Consider the following 19923-nt stretch of genomic DNA (forward strand, 5'->3'; position numbering starts at 1 on the left):
GGGTAGTTAGTTAGTTAGTTTAGTTTTGTCGCTTGAAGGTAACACGGGGCCAGGTTACAGGTTACACGAGTTGCAATGCACACAACGCTTTTTTCGATAAAACACGAAAACAATAAAACGGAAAATAAAACGCATTCCACTCTTGGTCTACGCACTAGAGCCACAATCAGTTCTTGACCTTGTCCTCAACACGTATGCTGGCTAGCGTCTTTTTGATGCGCAGCGCAGTGAGTCGCGCCACAGGATTGGGATACCAGCACTCCTTCATGACCTTGGCCATGTTGTGCAGCACATCGGAGCCGTGCCAGCGATTGGGTATATTCGGCCGGCTCTTCTCAATGCAAACCACCTGCAAGGCACAAGGCAAATCGTTTAATAATAAATTTATATATGGTTATATAGTTTCTGGGCTGACCTTCTTCATCTCCTCGATGCTTGGATCGGGCTGCACGGCATCCCAGTAGGGTAATTGATATTCCTCATAGATCATGCCCATGTTGCAGCGACGCGCTATCTCCCAGAGTATCAAGCCGAAGGCGTAGACATCCGCACGCTTGTACGAGTCAAAGTGCTGGGCATTCATGCTCTCGTCCAGCACCTCGGGCGCCATATAGCGCTTGGTGCCGACGCGATGCGTGGATGGTATATCCACTGAGTCGTCCTTCTCCACATGCCTCACCGCCAGGCCCAGATCACCAATGGCACAGCTCAAATTCGACTTGACCAGTATGTTCTTTGACTTGAGATCACGATGCGCTATGGCGGGCTTGCCCCGCGTGCCCACAATGTCCATATGCAGATGCGCCAGTCCCGTGGCAATGCTCAGCGCCATATTCAGCATGACATTGGTGTCCACACAGTGTGTGGTCAAATAGTCAAACAGCGAGCCATTCTCATGGTAGTCCGTGACCAGCCAAAGCTGTGTCCAGGTGCCGTTGTCTGTGAACAGAGCGAAGCATAGGATTAGCATGAGTTAAGAATTAGTTTTAAGGTGCAGCCACTCACCCTTGTTGTCCGCGGCAATGAAACCCAATATATTCTCGTGACGCAACATGACTGTTTGATAAATCTCCGCCTCGCGGAACCAGGAGCACTCCTCGCGACTGGAGAAGATCTTGACGGCGACATTCTCGCCACGCCAGCGACCGCGCCATACCTCACCGAAACGTCCCTTGCCAATGACATGGCACAGCTGCACCTGGCGTGCAATGGAGCGCTGCACTAGTAGCGGCAGACCAGCTGGAAAGATGACAGCGAGAGGGGAGAGGATTAGAGATGGTTTGAGTAGCATGTTGCCAAGCCACATAATGATTTTCAGGTATTCGGACTCGATCCTGACAAAGGCAGTGGCTAAATCACTCACCCGATCCTGAGCCCGAGGTGGTCATCTCAATAATATCATGTAGCGTAGTGTTGCCATTCAGTATGGGATCGTAGACAGAGTCCTCCTTGGCGAATGGTCGTCCATTGGCCAAGCGCTTGCGACGCTGACAATAATACCAGGCCATGGTGCCGGAAAAGCAGATAATCACCGTGACGCCCACAATGATGACCACCAGTTGCCAGCTAGTCAGTGTCTTATTGGGCATAAAATCTAATTGGAATATAATGCTTATTAATTCTCAATACAACTTCAAACGGAAAGCTGCAAAAAAGCTGAGCGTGAGAATTAATGGAAAATTAAATGCCAGAAAGTTAGTGAATAAGTGAGAAGACAACATGCATAAGAACAAGCCATTGATTAGATTTAAAACAAAAACCAATAACAAAACAAATAATTCAAATAAATAATAAACCCAAGGTGCATTTAAAACAATTAACCGTTGGTTGTTAGTTTCTGTATGTGTGCCTGTATATGTGTAAGTAGTTGTAATTGGCACTAACCTGTTTATGACTTTTGGTAGTTACTTATTTACAAACCTTTGCATACTTGATGGCGCAAACTTAAAAGCTACAGAGCAATAAACTGTAAACAAGCACGCACATATTTAGACGAACCCACACACACACACACACACACACATACACATACATACATAGAAATGAGCAAACACAACTAACAATAATATTTAGATGAGCGCAGTGGGGAAAAAAAATAGGCTGCAGACAGCAAACATACACAAAAATGCGGCCATAAATGAATGGAATGATGCCGTTAGGCAGAACGACGTCGACAGCGACGCTAACATTGCAATGCAGCCGCAGCACATGAATGAATATGAATGCAGCAGCGACTTGCATAAACAGCAAACAGAAACAGAAACGGAGGACGCAGACAGAATTAACGCAGACAAGCAGGCGGCGAGTGAGCGGGAGAGCGGGAGAGCGACAGCAACAAAAAGCGACGTCTGCTGCTGCTTCTTCTGACTCTTTATGCTCGATGCGGTTCATGTTGTTGTTGTTACTGGCTGGTGGCCCCCTTGAGACAGTTGTTGTTGTTGTTGCTTTTAATTCTCCTTTTTTTTTGCATACTTCCTTTTTTTACAGTTGTTTGGCTTTTGTATGCGTCGTGCTTTTAACAAGTCAATATGAATGATGCGAAAGGTCAGCAGACAACTCGAAAACACAGCAAGCGACAAGTGGGTGGGTTAGCTTATGGAGAGGGAGTAACGACGAGGCCGCAAAACAACACGCGAGACAAGGTGAAATACGCAACAACAACAATAAAATGGTGCATCCAGTGTGCGCGCGTGTATGTGTATGTGTGTGTGTGTGTGTGTGTGAAATGGAAAAGGAAGGAGAAATCCCAACAAACCGAAACGTTTTTTTTTTCCAAGACGCATGTAAATGTGGAGCAGAGGCTGCGTGGAAAGGGGCTAGCGACAGTGTGACAGGTGTGTGTGTGTATGTATGTGTGTTTTTGTGTTTTTCTGCGTGTGCTACAAAAATGTCTGTCTAAAAAAAAACGCAAATGTGGCGGTGCAATGACATGGGCGTGGCTCTAATGGCAAAACGACAAAAGGGGCGAAAAGGTGGACACGACGCGTGTTGCGAGTGTGGTTGAAAAATGTGCCCGCTGATGATGTGGTGTGCTGTATGTATGATGTATGATGAATGGGTATGGTATTTGGTGGGATGGTTCGGTGGGTTTTGGTGGTGGTGGTGGGGGGGGGGGGGGGGTGTGGGTTTAAGCAACTCTCACCTGGTATAACACCATTGTAATTTTCACGCGTATTGCAAAAATCATCTTGACAACATTTTGTGGAGGAGATGGGTGTATTATCATGACACCAGGCGGGATCTTCGGGTGGTAAGTGGTTTGCAAGGGGCAGGCATCTACATACATACATACATATACAGAGTAGTTTTTTTGTTTGTTGTTTTTTCTTTCTTTTTTTTTTCGAGTAGTAGAGTTTAATACTAAATGCTAAAATTTTAGTTACTACTAAGTTAGGCAAAAATTGTTTATTTTGTAAATAGGTTTTCACAAATAGCAAAAAAGTGGGGTAGTTGTTGTTTAAGGTTGTTGTTGTTGCTGTTGCATTGGTTGTTGTTGTTGTTGTTGTTGATGCGTGTGCAGTTGATAAGCAGCTGTTGTTATAGTTGCAATTGCAGTTGTTGTTTGTTGTTGTTGTTGTTTTCTACTTAAGAACTAAATATTGCATCAGCTTTCAGCTGTAGCGCAGCGAGCGTGCAGCAGAGGCGTGGTCTAAGGGGGGGTGGTTTTATTCAAAGGGGTTTTGCGACAGCAGCAGCGGGTTTCATGTTTGAAGCAGTCAAAAATACCCCAAATTCGGTTATATACAAAAATACGAGACCTCTGAAAAGTACAAGACAGCACAATCAAAGCACCAGGTGAGAGAATCTCTACAAAAAACCGAATTTCACCGAAGAAAATGACAACGAACAGAAAATGCATGGAACCAGTTTCACCAGTAGCTCAACTGCGTAGTATAAATGTTTACCAACACTGAAAAATTTACAAAAATCTACAACTGACTCATGAATACACCTACTGCATATCCATTGCAAAATATATGACACACCTTATACAAAAATATCTTTTTTTTTCTTATAAGTATCTACTATCGAATAGTGTACAAAATTATTGGGCATGCAAAATTTGAATAGGTTAAGTGTAGTTGTTAAAAAAAGTCAGAGGGATAGAGCAGAGGCAACTAAAAAAAATCGACTTATCGGAAGAGGACGAAAAAGAAAACTTAAGTATTTACTTCAAACGAAAAAAAAACTAAATAAATAAGAATTTGTTTTCGAATAAAAGGTCCTTTTGCTTTACAAAATTAAATTAATAATATTATTATTTTTACTAATGTAGTGCATAAAAAGAAGGTGCTTAATTAGCACAGAGAGCAACAGAAGTGCAAACCAAAAAGCTTTTTATAAAGACAGAGAAAATAAATAGTTTGTTGTTTTGCTTTCTATCGATTTTTATTTATTTACTTGTTACTTATATTTTAAAGTGTTTGTGTCTGTTTGATGTACCTGTTTCAAATATCCTCTTCATGAGCACATCTTTATTGCAGAAATCCTTATCACAACAGCTAATTCGAAAAGTATCTTGTTTAACGAGACTCGTGAGGCATTCGAGCGGTTTGCGGTACCACTCGTAACGGTTATCTTGGCAACTGCACAGCAATGGTAAACCAATATACAGTTATTTGCTAGGTATGTTGTGTTTAAAATTAAAGGGCGAATAAGAGTGGAGAACAGAGAGCAACGGCATGGCACGCGATCGTCAGGAGTGAGGTGAAACAGAGAGAGGACAACGCAACACAGAGAGCGGAGCAAGCGCGTGGGTTTTTTTTTTTTGGTATTTTAAATAAGTCGAATTAAATCTTCCAGTGTACACGAGCGACAATAAGAGAAACAGAGAGCGAGAGAGAGAGAGTAAACGTATAAGTAATACTTTTGTTGTTGCTTGTTGGGCCAGTTGCTAATTAGAACTCAGTCTGGTTAGTAGCAATCAAAACAAAAGAATGAAGAGAAGAAAAAAAACTGTAAAAAATACTTCTAGTTGCCAGGAGCTTAGCTGGCTGTTGTTGTAGTTGTTGTTGCTGCTGTTGCTGCGCGCTGCATTTATTTATTTATTTATTATACATTTTTCTTTTGGGTATGTTCACTTTTACGTCGAATTCAACACGAGATGTAGAAGAGAACGAGCTAGCTCAAAAGAACGAACCAAGTGGAACGAGGTGAGTTTGAGAAGCGTGTTTGAGGATAAGGAAGGTAGCTTTAGTTGCAGCTCAGCGCCCGTGCAGCTGAGGCGTGGTTCGAAGAGGGCGTTTTCTTCAAAGCGGGTTCGTATTTAGCTTTTTAAAAGGGCTACTGTTAAAGCAGTCGTAACGTTCTCGAGATCAGTTATACACAAAAATACTACAAATCTGGAAAAGTGTAAGAAACCACAATCAAAGTACCAGATGAGAGAATCTAGAAGAAAAGTATACCCAACATTTGGCCAAAGAGACTTACAACGAAGAGTTAAAGGAAAAACGCAATCATAAAAAATCGATGTATTTATGGAATTTTCAAGCCAGTTCCGTCTGCAGCGCGATTTGTACAGTAAATATTTACTAACACTGAAAAATGTACAATAATCAAAAACTGACTGATCTCACACCTACTGCAAAAAGTATGCATATGCCACACCTTATACGATAATAATAGCTACTTACTACAATATCTGCACAATGAAGTTTTTTTTTTCTTCTTCTAAAAAGCGTCTACAATCGAAAAGTATACAAAATTATTTGGCATGCAAAAGTTGATTGAAAAACTACATTTTTATTATAATTTTGTTTTTTCTTTATGTAGATAGGTGTAGGTGTAGTTGTTGTTGGTGTGCCGTTAAGATAGTCAAAGAGATACAATAAATAGATAGAGCAGAGCAACAGCCGAGGCAAGTAACGTGCAAAAAAAAAAAAAAAAAAAACAATGAAGAAGAATCTACTAAACAGAGGACGAGCAAAAAGCGAACAAAGTGCAAATAGAAAAGTTAAATATTTACTAAATCAAAAAAAAAAAAAAAAAAAAGAAAAGTAAATATACCGAAATAAATACGAATTTATGGTCAATTATAAGGCGCCTACTAAATTCTTGTGCAAATCGAAATAAAATTATTAATATTATAATTACTATTATTATTGTAGTGCATACAAAAAAAAGAGAGTGTGTTTATTTTTTTGTTGTTGTTGTTGTTGCAGTGCATAATTAGCGCAGAGTACAAAAGAAGTGCAAACCAAAAAGCTTTTAATAAAGAGAGAGAGAGAGAGAAAATAAGTAGTTTATTGTTTGGTTTCCTGTAGTTGTTTTTTTTTTGTCTGTATTTGTTATTTATATTTTGTTTTGTTTAAAGTTGTTGTTTAACTGTTTGCTGTACCTGTTTCAAATATCCTTTTCATAAGCTCTTCTTTATTGCAGAAATCCTTATTACAACAGCTAATTTTGAACGTATCTTGTTTACTGCGACTCGAGAGGCATTCCAGCGGCTCACGATACAGCTCGTAACGCTTATCGAGGCAACTGTACAGCAATGGTAGACCAATATACAGTTATTTGTTAAGTATGTTGCGTTTTGTATTAAAGAGATAGAGTCAGAGAGAGAGAGAGGCAAAGAGCATTGTGGCAAGGCGAGCAAGCGAATAGAACGTGGGGAAACAGAGAGACAATGCAGCGCGTTGAGCAGAGCGCGCGCGCGCGTGGCGTATATATATTTTTTTTTGTTTTGGTATTTTTTAGTTAATCGATTTGATTTTTTTCGTCGGGTGTACACGAGCGGTCAGGTGAAAGACAGTAAGAGAAACAGAGAAAGAGAAAGAAAACGAATTAGTAATACTTTTTTTCTGCTTTGTTACTCTTGTTGTTGTTGTTGTCGCCGCTGTCTTTGGGCCAGTTGCTAATTAGAACTCAGTCTGGTTAGTAGCAATCAAAACAAAAGCAAGAAAAAAAACAGTAAAAAAAAATAACTCTAGTTGCCAGGAGCTAAGCTGGCTGCTGTTGTTGTTGTTGTAGTTGTTGTAGTTGTTGTTGCTGCTGTTGCTGGTTTTTAGTAGTGTGCGCTGCATTTGATGTTGTTTTTGGGTTATGTTCACTTTCAAGTCGAACTCAACACGAGCATATAGAAGAGAACGAACTAGTTCAAAAGAACAAACAAATTGGAACAAAGCAACTGGAACGACGTGCGTTTTTTTTTTGTTTAATATTCTTTGCAGTTAGAAGAGCAATTGAGGATATGGAACTGGGGGCTAGGGGGGGGGGGGAGTAGGCGTTAAACACGTGCACAGCATAGCGCACCTTCGTAGATAACCGACGGCGCCAGCGACACCGACTCCTGACCACCACCTGGCGTGGCCGTGGACAGCGCATAGTACTTGATAACGGGACGCAGTTGGCGATTGCAAAAGTCACGATCATTGCAACAGGCATGACCGCCCCGGCGTGCGGCTGGACGTGCCGTGGGGCCACCTTGGCGGCCATCGTTGCACCAAATGAAACGGCCCGGCGGGAAGCTCTGCGACATGTTGAGGCAGCTACGCAACGGATTTGCAACAGACACAGACAACAGGCACAAAATGAACAGTTTTTCTTCTGTTGTTGTCGTTTGTTGTTTGGATCTTTGCCTATGAAAATGGCAGCTAAAAACTTACCGAAAACTGAAGATTATTTTGCCATCAGTGTCCTTTTCCACGGAGGTGAAACAATATCCATCCGTTTCGCATATGTGATTCGTCTCCTTGCAGATATCGCAATGACACTTGATCGTTTCTGTAGGGCAGAAGATTTGAAAGTTTAAGGAAAATAATTCTAGAATGCATGGAATGGAAGGTTCGAATCGAGCCGAACCAGCGAGCTGAGTATGGAATAATTTGATTTTTAAGTTTACTTTTATCTGCCTCAATAAAAATATCCATCTAATAAACGAATTCTCTAGATTATATACATTCAACGGATTTTTATTTCCATTTCACCTACATGGGTGAAAATATGCATCTAATAAACGAGTTTGTAATTTGCATAAAACGGATTTTCACTTCCATTTCACCTAAATGGGTGGAAACCTCCAATGTTACAGTAATTAACACCTATTACACAATATATTAGTATACCCAATATACCCTTTATAGCCATTTTCTGGGTATAAGATAAAAGACAACTTTCCAGTTAGCATTCCAGGATACGATCCCAACAAGATTCGTTACTCAAAGCCTATTTCAGCTATAATTTCTATTATGTCTTTGCCTTATCTAAACCCAACATCAACAACTGTTGTTGTCACCTCAAACTGTAAAGCCCCGTGGACACGCGTTGCTTGATGCCAATTAGCAAGTCGCAGGTAGCCCCCCGTTTAAAGATTCATTAATCATAATTCGTAATTTGGTCTCGTATTGATTTTCTTAAGCGATCGCAGACATTGCCCTGCCCCCCCCCCCCCCCCTCCCCTCAAGTGGGCGGACTCGGGTTACAAGAAAAAAATAAATAATAAAGGAAACAAAAAAAGAAAAAAAAACAAGAAAAACAAAAGGCATTTAGCATAATAAAAAAAAAACAACAACAAAAGCCGCGACGCGCCGAGAAGACAAGTGCAAAGCGGAAAGCATAAAGAACCCAGACGAAGTCGACGTCGCCGCTGGCGTCGCTGTTGACGTTGCGCGCCAGTTTTGTTGAGCTGCGGCTGCAGCAGTTGCATTTGCAATTCGAGCTGCGGGGGTGGGTGAACTGCAGTGCAAGTGTCTGCTGCAGTCAGTCGGGCTGAGGGAGGGGACGACTTTGGAGAGCTTTGTCTGCGCCGCAGCGCATTGACATCGACGCCGCGCGCTGACGTCACGAGACGACAAGAGGCGAGACATGTCAGAGACAGACAGACAGACAGACGGACGGGGGGACGGGTGGACGGGCAGACGGAGCTGCTCTTGCGAGGTGTTAAAGTCACGCGAGGCCCGCTTCTGTTTTGCGTTTTGGACTTACTCTCGTGCTTCTTGTTCTGCAGCGGCGGGTAAGTCGGCACCGACATTCGCAGCTGAGGGGCAGCAGCAGCAGCGGCGGCGGCGGCGGCAGAGCCTGAGGCAGCGTCTGTTGTGGGCAATTGTATGGGCACTGAGTTGTTGTTGTTGCTGCTGTTATTGCTGTTGTTGTTGCCATGGCCGCTGTTATCAGCGACAGGCAGCGACGATTTCGTTAGATAAGCGCCAGCTGTTTCATTTGTTGTTGTTGTCGCTGCCAATTTGTGGCCAGCTTCAGTCGGTTGTGCGACAATCTCAACGGGCGAAGCTGCGGGCAAAGAGAGAGAGAGAGAGGGGGAAGAGAAAATAAAAATTTAGGTTAGTTTCGCACCTCTAAAAAAGAAAACGAAAAAAAAGAAAAAGAAACACGAGTTGTGTCCTGGCACTTACCGCAGCTGGCGTTGAGCAGCGCCAGCAGGCAGAGCAGCTGCGTCCACATTTTGTTTGTATTTGCTTTTTTGATAAACGCGCTGTCCGTGCGCCTGGCGCTTGTTATTGTTTTCGTTTTTGTGCTTTTCTTTTGTTTTCCCCGCGCACACACAAATGCACGCACTCACACACACAAACACACACGTACAGACAAGCGCGCGCTAGCTCAAAGTCTGTGTGGGGAGGGGGGGGAGCAGCCGCAGCAAACTTATTTTTCACTCCTTGTTGACGACAACAACGGCACAAACGAAACTATGTAAAGGAGACGGCAGCGCCGTCAACGTCGACTGCAGACGGCGGCAACTAATTTGCTTTGTATTGCGCATTTATTGTGTAGGACACGGGGGCGGTGGGCGTGTGTGGGGGTAAGGGGGACTCGAAGTCGGCCTCGCGCTCTGCTTGCACCCGCGGCGAGCTTACATTTTGTTTGTGCATTCGTTTAGCAAGTAGCCACTATTTGTATTCTTATTTGGCAATTTTGGCATTTTTTTCGGTGCACCTGGCACGCATTAAACACGGTTAACCCGATGGATCTGACAAATTCGTTCACTTCTTGCAAATCCAATTAGAAAAATTCGTATCCCCTCCCACTTTTACGTTGAAGTTTTCAGCCGTATTTTCATCACGTGAGTTTGGCACTTTAGCGGCTTGTTTAGCAACTGAAACTTATTTACACTTGTGGCCAGCACTTTAAATTGTATTGTGCAGGGTTATGTTTGCGTTAAATTGTATTATTTATTTGTTATATATGAATTTTTGTTGAACGAAATCAGCGGAAAACCCGTCTGAGTGCGAGTGGTTTTGCGAACGATGTGAACAGTGTGACCGTTTCGAGTTAGAGCGAAAATACAATATTTCTGTAAAGAAAAAATACTATACGGCGCTGCCACTTGCAGCGCAACCAGTGATACCACAAATTTTTATATGGTCTCGAATTTATTTAAATATATTTACAGCAATTACCGCTGTTTGAATCACGAAGCATTTTTCAATTGTTATAACAGAAATTTATTTCCGCCAGCTGTTCTTACAGGTACTAGTACTGTGCAAATGCCAAGCAGTCAACAAGAACATTTTGTTAATTTAACGATGAGGACGCTGCCGTTGCTTGTTTCATTATGAAATAGTTATTGCCACAAGAGACTTAGAAGCGACAGTGGTGGCATGCCAGGCTCTGCACCTTTCGAGAATCCTATATTATAGAAAGATAGAAAACATGAGCGTCAATACAAAATCAATAGATAACATTTGCACCGCTGCTTCTTCTTATCGCACGTGCTGTAGGCACTTACCCAAATAAAGGACCATTGGCACAAATCCCCAGTGGAATGTGGTCTGAATGACATCCACAACAACGCCTAGACGTTCCTTAGCACCATCAGAAAGAACCATTTTGATTTCTTACTAGTAAAAATGCAAAAGTTGAACGCACACGCTTGTATTATGAAATGGCTTTGCAGCGAGTCACCGACTGTAAAAGAAAGTGTTGGTAAGCGCGTTAACTTTTTGTTTTTGCTAAAAGTAAATAAATGACGCTTACAAAGCAGCTCAAAAAAGTGGAATGCTAAATATGAAACATCGATTTATAATAATTTACTTGCTTGTTATAATTCATGCAAAGTCTACTACTTTGAAAAATTTACGATATAAATGAGGAAAACAGTACTTTGACATTGCCATATCGCATAAGGATGTCTCCTACAAAATGTAAACAAAACGATAGCGTTACCTGATCTGGCAATGAAAACGCATGCTGGAAAATGGCAGGTTCTTGCTGGAGCTGAGCTCGTGCAGAAATTTGCATTAACATCACAAACATAACACAATATTTGAATACAATAACCAATCAATTAATGCTGTTTGTAAGCAAGATAATCAAATCAATTTTCTTAAGTTGATAATTGCTAGTTAGATATGCACTTTGTGCTGAATCGTGCCGACTCGTGCCTCATATGTACACGAGTCCAGCACTAGTTCTTTTCCATAGCAGCCCTGTCAGATGGTGTGGCATGCCCGCTAGAGCATTTTATTTGCATTTTATTTATTAATACATTTAAATAATCTCAACGCAGAACGCTCGGAACTGCATAATAGAGGAGACGTCAATCGAGAGCAGCGCATTAATTTTACTCACACATATAATGTAAGTGATAAGCAAGTGTCGACGACGTTCACACTGACATTTTCCAACACAATGAAGCAGAGAAATTTAAAAAAAAAAAGAGTGAAAAATCAATTTCGTATTATGTAAGCTGGCTTGTGCTCAAAACCGAAATTTTGTTTATGTATGTTTCAGATAATAATTGCTTGTACGGACCATGAAAACAACTAATATCGGATTGTACGCATTTCGTTTAACCTTCGGACAGGTGAGCATACGCTAAATAACGCATTAAACAAAGTATTCGCAAATGCAAAAAATGTATGCAAATTAAAGGGGAAATTACGCATAAGAGAAATTTCCCAAACACGTTCGGAGTATTTCCTCGCACACCTACACACACAACACACACACACACACACCCGCACGCACAATGGACGGCCTGCAAGCGGGCGATGCGTGTGTGGAATGCCTGAGTCAGGGCCTGAATCACAAGCTGCGCTACTTTTACCTGAATCTCGAGGAGCAGTTGCTTAAATGTGAATCCCGCACCTGCCTTTGGCCGCACAACGATGCCGTCTCCTCCTCCTCCTCCGATGAGGAGGGCGAGACGCAATCGCAATCCACGCATGTTGATGATGATGAATTTATTAAGCAGCTGCTCGAACAGCTGGCAACAGGCGATGATTCCACTGTGGACACCAACCCGAATTCCGCCAATTACAGCTGTGATTCCAGCTCCAGCTTGACTCCAAACGCACCATCGACCAGCAATGACTGCAACATTGAGGATATTCTCTCCATGCCTAATCACTGGGAAAGTGCGCAGCAACTGCTCTGCAGTGCAAATGCCAATAGTCCAAAGGCGTTCAATCTCGAGCAATGTGATAAGCTTTCACCTGTTGCAGCAGCCACAAAATCAACAACGGAACAGTCTATGCCTGATTTGCTAACGGAACCTGTTTGCATAACGGAACTAATAAGCTCGCCTTCCAATGAGCCAGTTCCAGCTGCCAGCTCCAAACCCGAACCGGCATTTGAGCTGAGCGCCAAAGCTGGCAACATTGTCTACACGATCTCCATACCGCAATCGGTGCAGCAACAGTCCATGCCCAAACCCAAGAGTCCAACGATTAAAGACACGCCAAAGCGGAGTTTCTTCCAGACGCCGCCCAGAAAGGCCTCCACACAGGTGCGCAAAAACCAGGAGCAACAGCCGCAGGCCACGTCCAGCTCGTTTGCAACGGCGCCCACCCAGACCGCGAGTCTGTTTCTGGATGCACTGAAGCGTCCACCGACGATGGCAACGAGGCGTCCACCACGCGGCAGGAATCCAAAGCGACGCGAAAATGCGCCCTCTGGAGGCGCACGATTGCGTATACAAGATGTGAAGCAGACGCTGGAGCGCATCGAGGCGGTCAGCAGGCAGAAGGAGAGCAAAACAGAAAGTGAATCGGAACCGGAACTGGAGCAGGAAGCAAAAGCAAACGCAAAGCAAATTCATTGAGCGCAAGGAGAAAAACAAATTTGGCTTTTTTATTGTCTTTCGAAATAAATTCGCCCACCAAAATTTGCATGTGTATCCGTGTGTGTGTGTGCGAAATTTACAAACAAATTCGGATTATTTATAAACACTGAGAATTTTGACGGTCACTGCTTTATTTATGCACGGCACGCGTCCAGCGCATGTTGAGCAATGGTCGCCAGATTTGGAGATAGCGCCCAGAGAAATGCTGCGAATCAAGAAGGAAAAGAGAAGGAAAGCAGGTCAAACCAAGTGCGTCACAACATGCAAGGCGCTGAGAGTCGCAGCGAGACGAGCCGCTGATAAGTTTCAAACATGAACGTCGGCTGCGCACAGTGGTGCCAAGTTTGCAAAAATGGCAACAAATTGCCAAATAAGAATTTGCACACATTTGCAACACTTGACACAGTCGCGGCAATTCTAAAAATAATTAAACTATCTATAAATAGTTAAGAAACGTTAAATCTACGAATATAATTCAACCAACAAACAAATTACACAACAAAACTTTGCATGCATTTATTTTGTATTATACCAATACTTTGTACATTTTATTCTTATTAATTTTTTGGTAATTTTTCAACTTTTCTAATTAACTAAACTAACTTATTTGCTACATTAGCTATAATTTATATTTAAATTAAGCAATTATATTTTGCTTTAAACACAATTTAAAGGAAATTTCCTGTCAATTTGCAGTGAAATAGCAATGCAAATTTTTCACATATATTTTGGATTTAAATTTCTCGCTTTAATGCTCTTTATATATAATATATTGTGCAGGCTAAAAATTGATTTGATCACTTTTTCAACCATCCTTCGCCCACTGTGCTGTGTTATGCTGACGTCACAAGCCACGCGTTTCCAGCTTTTTGCGTCTTTGGCTAGTTTCATTGAATGCAAAAGCTGCGCTAATTGCAGCCATAGAAAAAACTAGTACAGTCGAGTACATAGATAAATGACGTTGCTGGGGGCTAATATAGATAGTTGCACAGGTGTTACAAGTTCATCAGCATGCCGATTAGGCCTTACAGCGATAATGCCTTAATCAGTTCAATGAACGTGGGAAATGAATCGTTGTGGGGTTAATCAGACATTTGCCCGTTGTTGCCAACTGCAATTAAACCGCTGCGCAGTAGAAACCAGAAGCCGGCACCAGATATTTGGGCAATCGGCCAATTTGGCTGAGTTTGACAGGTTTTGTTTTGTTAAAAATAGCAAAAGTGCTGAGCATATAAACAATATATAACCTTATGCAAATGATAACAAGTTGAAATGCCTTTATACCAGTTTTTATCAGACTTGTTTTAATGCGCTTGTTTGTTTGCCTTGTTTATCTCTTTTGCAGGGATCGCCGCTCTCCGCGCAGGCCTCGACGCACAGCAGTCATGCGTTCACCACCAGATCCTCGTCGCCGAACCGCGTGGTGACCCGCTCTGCCACCATGTTGGCCCTCTTTGGCATAGCGCTGTCCTCGTTCAGCCTGAAGCAGCTGCTGGCCAAGAAGCACAACAAACACAATGCGCTGCGCAAGCTTTAAGCCAAAGAACGGGAACACAGATCAGATGTGAGGCGAGCGTTAAACCGAGTCCCTTAGCCATGCCCTGATCAGAGGCGTCACATACCACATTACTCAGTTCCCATGCTCATATGTAGTGTATATTTCTTTAAGTTAAGTCACCAGCCATACAAAAAATCACACACACACACACAGACAGAAGGCAGCGACATGGCTAAATAGCTCGGAGTGTTCAGTTAATAACATTTTTCGTTTGAAGGCAGTCACATATATATATATATTTTTTGAGATGCACCAATTAGTATATGTATATATATTTTCTTGTTCGCACACACACACAGAAACACACACACACACAGACACATACAGAGAGATGCTTGCAACAGTTGCGCAATGCCAACAAAAATTTGAATAAAACTTGTGATAGTTAATTGTGTACTAATGATGATGATCGTGATGATGATAATTATGATGATGATGAGGATGTTCTAAGTGTTAGTTGTGCGACCTCCTATGCGATCCTGATTTGCCTCTTTTAGTTCTTATATATAGTCTGTATATATGTATGTGTAAACAAGTCGCAATATATGCATATATATACATATATATTTATATTCTTAGCTATGCAAATTCTAAATTGTAACAAATATGAAACGACTAAGTGGAAGTTTATAAACAATTGAAAACGTGGGAATAGTCCAATTGCCAAGTTTATATATGGCCTGCAATTATGCGGAGCAGTATAAAATTTTAGTTTTAGTTGAAATTAATATTTTTCAAATAAATGCATTATTATCCAAATCAAATGTTCTTATTATTATTTTTTAAAAACTATTTCATATAATCTATTTAAATCATTGTCATAAGCAACTAAGTGCATAGATTTCTCATAAATAGTATTGCTAATCAAATATTTTACTTATATATATATGCTTCTATAATAATCACACACATAATTAAAGCTCGGCTAATATATTGTTAACATAATTATGATCTACATGCGTTATGTCTACAACTTCTATCAGCTGGCAGCTCTCCTGTTCCAGCTGCTCCTCAATTTGATCTAACGTGCCGCAGCTCTGGATCTCATCGTCGTTCTGCTCAAGGCGCTGGACTCGCTCCCAATGCTGCAGCGTTCTCTTGGACGGCAAGGGATAGCCCTTTTGGAGCAGCATATTGTAGGCACTTGGACTGGTTGCATAGAGCACACACGAGTCGCGCAGATCTCGCTTCAGCCAGACGACGCGTTTGCCGCTTTGCAGTTTTTGGATTTGTGCCTTGGAGAAGGTTCTACTCAGATTGTCATACAATTCATCATAGCGCTCCTTGCATTTGTCCAGCTGTTTTTGCAGCTTGTCTATTGTTGCCGCATCTTTTTCCGCGGCAAGCTTCAGTTTAAAGTTCTCACGCCTCAGATCCGTGCTGCAAGAAAATAAAATTAATATGAAGATTTCTTTGAGAGATCTACGCTACAGACTTTTCTCGCTCTAGAGCTGTGAGATAGGCCTCGGCATCGACCACCACCTGCACAACTTCCTCAGCCGGCAGCTCTTCCATATCATCCTCCTCATCCACATCGCTGTCCATGGAATTATTCTCCAGCTGGTGCTGCTGCTCATCATACTCCGTTATGAGCGCATCCACAACTTGTTTTCGCTGTGCCACAGCCTTCGCTTGGCGCGATTTCTTCGATTCTAGCCCATAGCTAAACGCTTTCTGCTCCTCAACGTAACCGATCTCTAGGTACTCCTCCTCCGCCTCCTCCTCCTCCTCCTCCTGCTTGTTATGCACGCTGGGCACCGCGTCCAGCTTTAGTTTTAGTGGGCGTGGCTTGCTGTACACGCCCAGCTCGTATGGCAAATCTCTTTCAAAGTCGTCGGCCTGGAAGTGCTTCACACAGATCTTCTCGAGCTTGGTATTTATCTCATCCGTGCGCCGGCAGAAAAGCGCCCACTTCTCACATAGCTTGGCATCCTTTGGAAACGGAAAGTAACGATTTTTCGATTTTGGGTTTGCGCAATCTTCTACAGCACAAAACATCTGTAGGCAAAACGAAGTTTTTAAAAATTTCAAAATTAACTTAAACGGAGCAAAATTGACGTCACGCGAAACAAAGAATGTTGTGTAACGCCCAAAGTCAACGGCAGTTCCGCGTGAAACTAGTTCAATGGCACTATGTTCTTGGGCATGAACTACAGTGAAATTCGCTTAACTTTGTAGTAATATTATAAAAAATATATTATATTATATTTAAAATAAAATGTTAAAAAAAATATGTATATGAAAAATAAAACCCTTTTGTTTTTTATTAAAATTAAAATTTGCTAAAAGTTCAGCTGCTCAACTTCTGAGCCGGAACCAGCCAGCACTTGCAGCGCTGTGCGTAGTGTTGTAAAGTACGCGTATGTGGCAGATCAAAAACATATGAAAAAAAACAACACATACAAATAAATGGGTGACGTGCCTAGTGCCAACACGGAGAATTGTTATTATTTGTAAATTGAAAAAAGGCTCAGAGCCCTGGCGAGTGGCATCAAATGCGCTAAACACCTACGAGCTAACAGGAGAGCAGCAGCAGCAGCAGTAGCAGCAGCAGCAGCGGCAGCGGCAGCAGCAGCAGCAGCAGTGAGCAGCAGTCAGAGCAAGAACCAAAAAGATGGGCATAAACGTCAGCAGAAATGCCGACTTGGCGTCGAATGAATGGCTTCAGCGGTTTGTGGCGCGACAGCACATAGCCCACGACGACGAGGCCTTCTGGAACGGGCTGCTCAACTACAATATAGTAATGCCAGAGAACAGGTAGGTCGGGCAACACGTCAGCAAGTTGGCGGCGGCTAACATGAAACTTATGTCTTGCAGCCAGGATCAGCTGAGCTTGGACTCGCGCCTGGAGACACTGTGTCAATCGTTTATAGGCAATAATCTGAAGACGGGTAATTTCGGCTCGCTGATCACCGTCTTTCTGGAGAAGGCCTCGGAGCTGTTGTCGCTCTCGGATCAGGAGAGCAACATGCATGTGTGGCACACGTTCAATGCGCTCTTCATCATACGCACACTGATCAAGTATATCAACGAGACGGGCTCCGAGTTTCAGCTGCTGCAGCACTTCGAGGCCATGCCCAGCGCCGAGCAGCTAAAAGCCGCCGAGGAGCAACAACAGCAACAGGCAGCGGCTAGCATTGCCATTGAGGCGACGGAACAGGCGCCGCTGGCAGCGCTCATTGTGGACGGCGCCAAGTTCGAGACGTTCATCGATGCGCTGTTCAATCTAATTGTTGTCATACCCGTCAAGGAGTTCACCTATCATCTGCATCTCGAGTCTGTCAACACGCTGATCACGCTGCTGGCGGTGCATCTGTTTGCCCAGCAGCAGCAGCAGCCCACAGATAAATCCATTGTCTTTCGCACCATTTACAAGTGCCAGCACGCGAATGTGCTGATGTCGGCGCTGCTGCATTTTGTGGCACGCATGGTGGAGGTGCCGCACACCATGTTCGGCTCCAGTTCGGCTGGTTCGTTTGTCTTTGGCATTGCCGAGTCGCTGCTGTCCATTTTCACGTTTCGCAAGCAACAGGATGTGCTCAAGACGAGCAACGCCACCGGCGAGGAGCTGTCGCAGCAATTCCGCACGCATTATCCCTTGGCTAACCAGAGCCTGTTGCTCATACTGATATTGACTAATCACTGTACCGCCCAGGATAATGCCTATCGCACGAGCCTGTTTGGCTGCGCCGATTCGAAGGATTCGCCCAAGCAGGGCAGCGGCGCGGTCTCCTTTCAAATTGACTTCTCGGCTGTGTACGAGACCCTGTGCCGCATTGTGACCATCGATCAGGCGACGCTGTTGCTTTATTTGCTGCTGCATCGCAACGAGCGCTTCTACAGGTTTGTCATGCAACAGCAGGATCTGGAGCAGCTGGTCATACCCATACTGCAGACGCTGTACAATGCGCCCGACAGCAATTCACATCACATCTACATGTCGCTCATCGTGCTGCTCATACTCAGCGAGGACGAGGGCTTCAATAAGAACGTGCACACAATTGTAAGTGGAGTCGCGTCCCTCTTCCCTTCTATTTAGCTAATCCTCTTTTCCATTTGCAGCTGCTGAAGAACATCAGCTGGTATACGGAGCGCACGATATCGGAGATATCGCTGGGCGGCATTCTCATCCTGATTGTCATACGCACCATTCAGTACAATATGCTGAAGATGCGGGACAAGTATTTGCACACCAATTGCCTGGCCGCGCTGGCCAACATGTCTGGCCATTTTCGTGCCCTGCATCCGTATGTGGCACAGCGTTTGGTATCGCTATTCGAGACGCTGGCGCGCAAGCATACACGTTTGGATGCCCAGCTGAAGGAGCCGGCCGATAGTGCTGTGTTTGTGAATGTGGCAACAACGCCCGAGGACATGATGCAGGATTTGAGTGTGCTGGAGGAGGTGCTGCGCATGGTATTGGAAATCTTAAACTCCTGCCTTACAAATCAGCTCGTCTACTGTCCCAATTTGGTTTATACGCTGCTCTACAAGCGCAGCGTCTTCGAGGGCTTCCGCAGTCATCATGCGTTCCAAGATGTCATACAAAACATCGATATGGTGCGTCCAGCTATAAGCCCTGTAATATGTACGATATTCTTTTTAATCATACACATTTTGCAGGTGGTTGGCTTCTTCTCCTCGCGCCTGCAGCGTGTGCAGGAGCAGCGCGGCGAGCTGGGCGTCAACGAAGTGCTCGAGGTGATATCAAAAGGCGCCAGCCAATGGTCCAGCGATCGCCTGAGGGTAAGCCAGAACTAAAACGATTTCAGTTCTATATAACATATATTTGGTTTACTTTCAGAAATTCCCGGATCTAAAGTTTAAATATGTTGAGGAGGATGCGCCCGAGGAGTTCTTCATTCCATATGTCTGGACGCTCGTCTGCAAATACGGTTGCGTTCACTTCAGCTCCGAGAGCATCAAGAGCGTCACCACGGACATCGCGTGCTAATATTAGATCCTATCTACGTCTGCGCCTTCCTTCCTTTCAACACTCGCCGTTTCGCTTTGATGTGCTTTGCTCGCCGCTGGAGCACAATTGTTTTTTTTTCTATTGTTTTTCTACTTCCAGTCTCTTTGTCCCAATCCCAACCAATTCGAATGCAAGCCAAACAAATTATAGCAAACGTTGACGTTAAAGTGAGAAGCTAACAAAAACCCATGAACTAATGTTAAAATGTAGAACTAGGCTGCAAAGCGAAAAAGCATAATTTGAAATAACAAACAAACAAACAAACAAACAAACAAAAACAAAATACGAAGATCTTAAGAATGTGAAACATATTTTTTGCTACCGCTAAGTAAAGAATGATAGTTGAGTAAAAAGTTAAGCTCCGAACGCCTATCA

The 19923-nt window shown here is 43.3% G+C and overlaps 6 protein-coding genes across 10 annotated transcripts; 3 read left to right on the forward strand and 3 right to left on the reverse strand.

Moving 5' to 3' along the window:
- Positions 1-28: 28 nt before the first annotated feature.
- On the reverse strand, positions 29-10173 carry babo (TGF-beta receptor type-1 babo). 5 transcript variants are annotated; one of them, XM_064688141.1, is made up of 8 exons: positions 9348-10173; positions 8923-9225; positions 7605-7722; positions 7252-7487; positions 1364-1594; positions 1006-1239; positions 416-939; positions 29-349 (listed from the first exon to the last, which is right to left on the reverse strand). In XM_064688141.1, exons 1-8 carry the CDS (start codon positions 9394-9396, stop codon positions 167-169), a joined length of 1878 nt encoding a protein of 625 aa, XP_064544211.1. In that variant the 5' UTR covers positions 9397-10173; the 3' UTR covers positions 29-166. The 5 variants fall into 5 exon arrangements, with proteins under 5 accessions (XP_064544211.1, XP_064544214.1, XP_064544213.1 ...); XM_064688144.1 differs by lacking the exon at positions 7252-7487 and adding an exon at positions 3143-3276 and having other exon boundaries at positions 9348-10165; XM_064688143.1 differs by lacking the exon at positions 7252-7487 and adding an exon at positions 4444-4586 and having other exon boundaries at positions 9348-10165.
- A 197-nt stretch (positions 10174-10370) lies between these two features.
- Tom7 (Translocase of outer membrane 7) lies at positions 10371-11069 on the reverse strand. The gene is made up of 3 exons (XM_064688150.1): positions 10927-11069; positions 10679-10857; positions 10371-10578 (listed from the first exon to the last, which is right to left on the reverse strand). Exons 2-3 carry the CDS (start codon positions 10776-10778, stop codon positions 10514-10516), a joined length of 165 nt encoding a protein of 54 aa, XP_064544220.1. The 5' UTR covers positions 10779-10857; positions 10927-11069; the 3' UTR covers positions 10371-10513.
- Positions 11070-11368: 299 nt separating this feature from the next.
- LOC135432442 (uncharacterized) lies at positions 11369-15337 on the forward strand. Its single transcript, XM_064688149.1, has 3 exons — positions 11369-11529; positions 11683-11755; positions 14361-15337. Exons 2-3 carry the CDS (start codon positions 11705-11707, stop codon positions 14550-14552), a joined length of 243 nt encoding a protein of 80 aa, XP_064544219.1. The 5' UTR covers positions 11369-11529; positions 11683-11704; the 3' UTR covers positions 14553-15337.
- On the forward strand, positions 11762-13102 carry LOC135432440 (uncharacterized). Its single transcript, XM_064688146.1, has one exon. It carries the CDS (start codon positions 11921-11923, stop codon positions 12992-12994), a length of 1074 nt encoding a protein of 357 aa, XP_064544216.1. The 5' UTR covers positions 11762-11920; the 3' UTR covers positions 12995-13102.
- Positions 15338-15430: 93 nt separating the features above from the next.
- On the reverse strand, positions 15431-16666 carry LOC135432441 (uncharacterized). The gene is made up of 2 exons (XM_064688147.1): positions 16009-16666; positions 15431-15953 (listed from the first exon to the last, which is right to left on the reverse strand). Exons 1-2 carry the CDS (start codon positions 16569-16571, stop codon positions 15488-15490), a joined length of 1029 nt encoding a protein of 342 aa, XP_064544217.1. The 5' UTR covers positions 16572-16666; the 3' UTR covers positions 15431-15487.
- Positions 16667-16958: 292 nt separating this feature from the next.
- LOC135431771 (dymeclin) lies at positions 16959-19620 on the forward strand. The gene is made up of 5 exons (XM_064687079.1): positions 16959-17330; positions 17391-18576; positions 18636-19133; positions 19197-19319; positions 19378-19620. Exons 1-5 carry the CDS (start codon positions 17188-17190, stop codon positions 19525-19527), a joined length of 2100 nt encoding a protein of 699 aa, XP_064543149.1. The 5' UTR covers positions 16959-17187; the 3' UTR covers positions 19528-19620.
- Positions 19621-19923: the final 303 nt, after the last annotated feature.

The sequence above is a fragment of the Drosophila montana genome, unplaced genomic scaffold, assembly GCF_035044405.1.
Source record: "Drosophila montana isolate Dmon_TW-CO22-7 unplaced genomic scaffold, ASM3504440v1 contig_3200_1, whole genome shotgun sequence".
Taxonomy (NCBI): domain Eukaryota; kingdom Metazoa; phylum Arthropoda; class Insecta; order Diptera; family Drosophilidae; genus Drosophila; species Drosophila montana.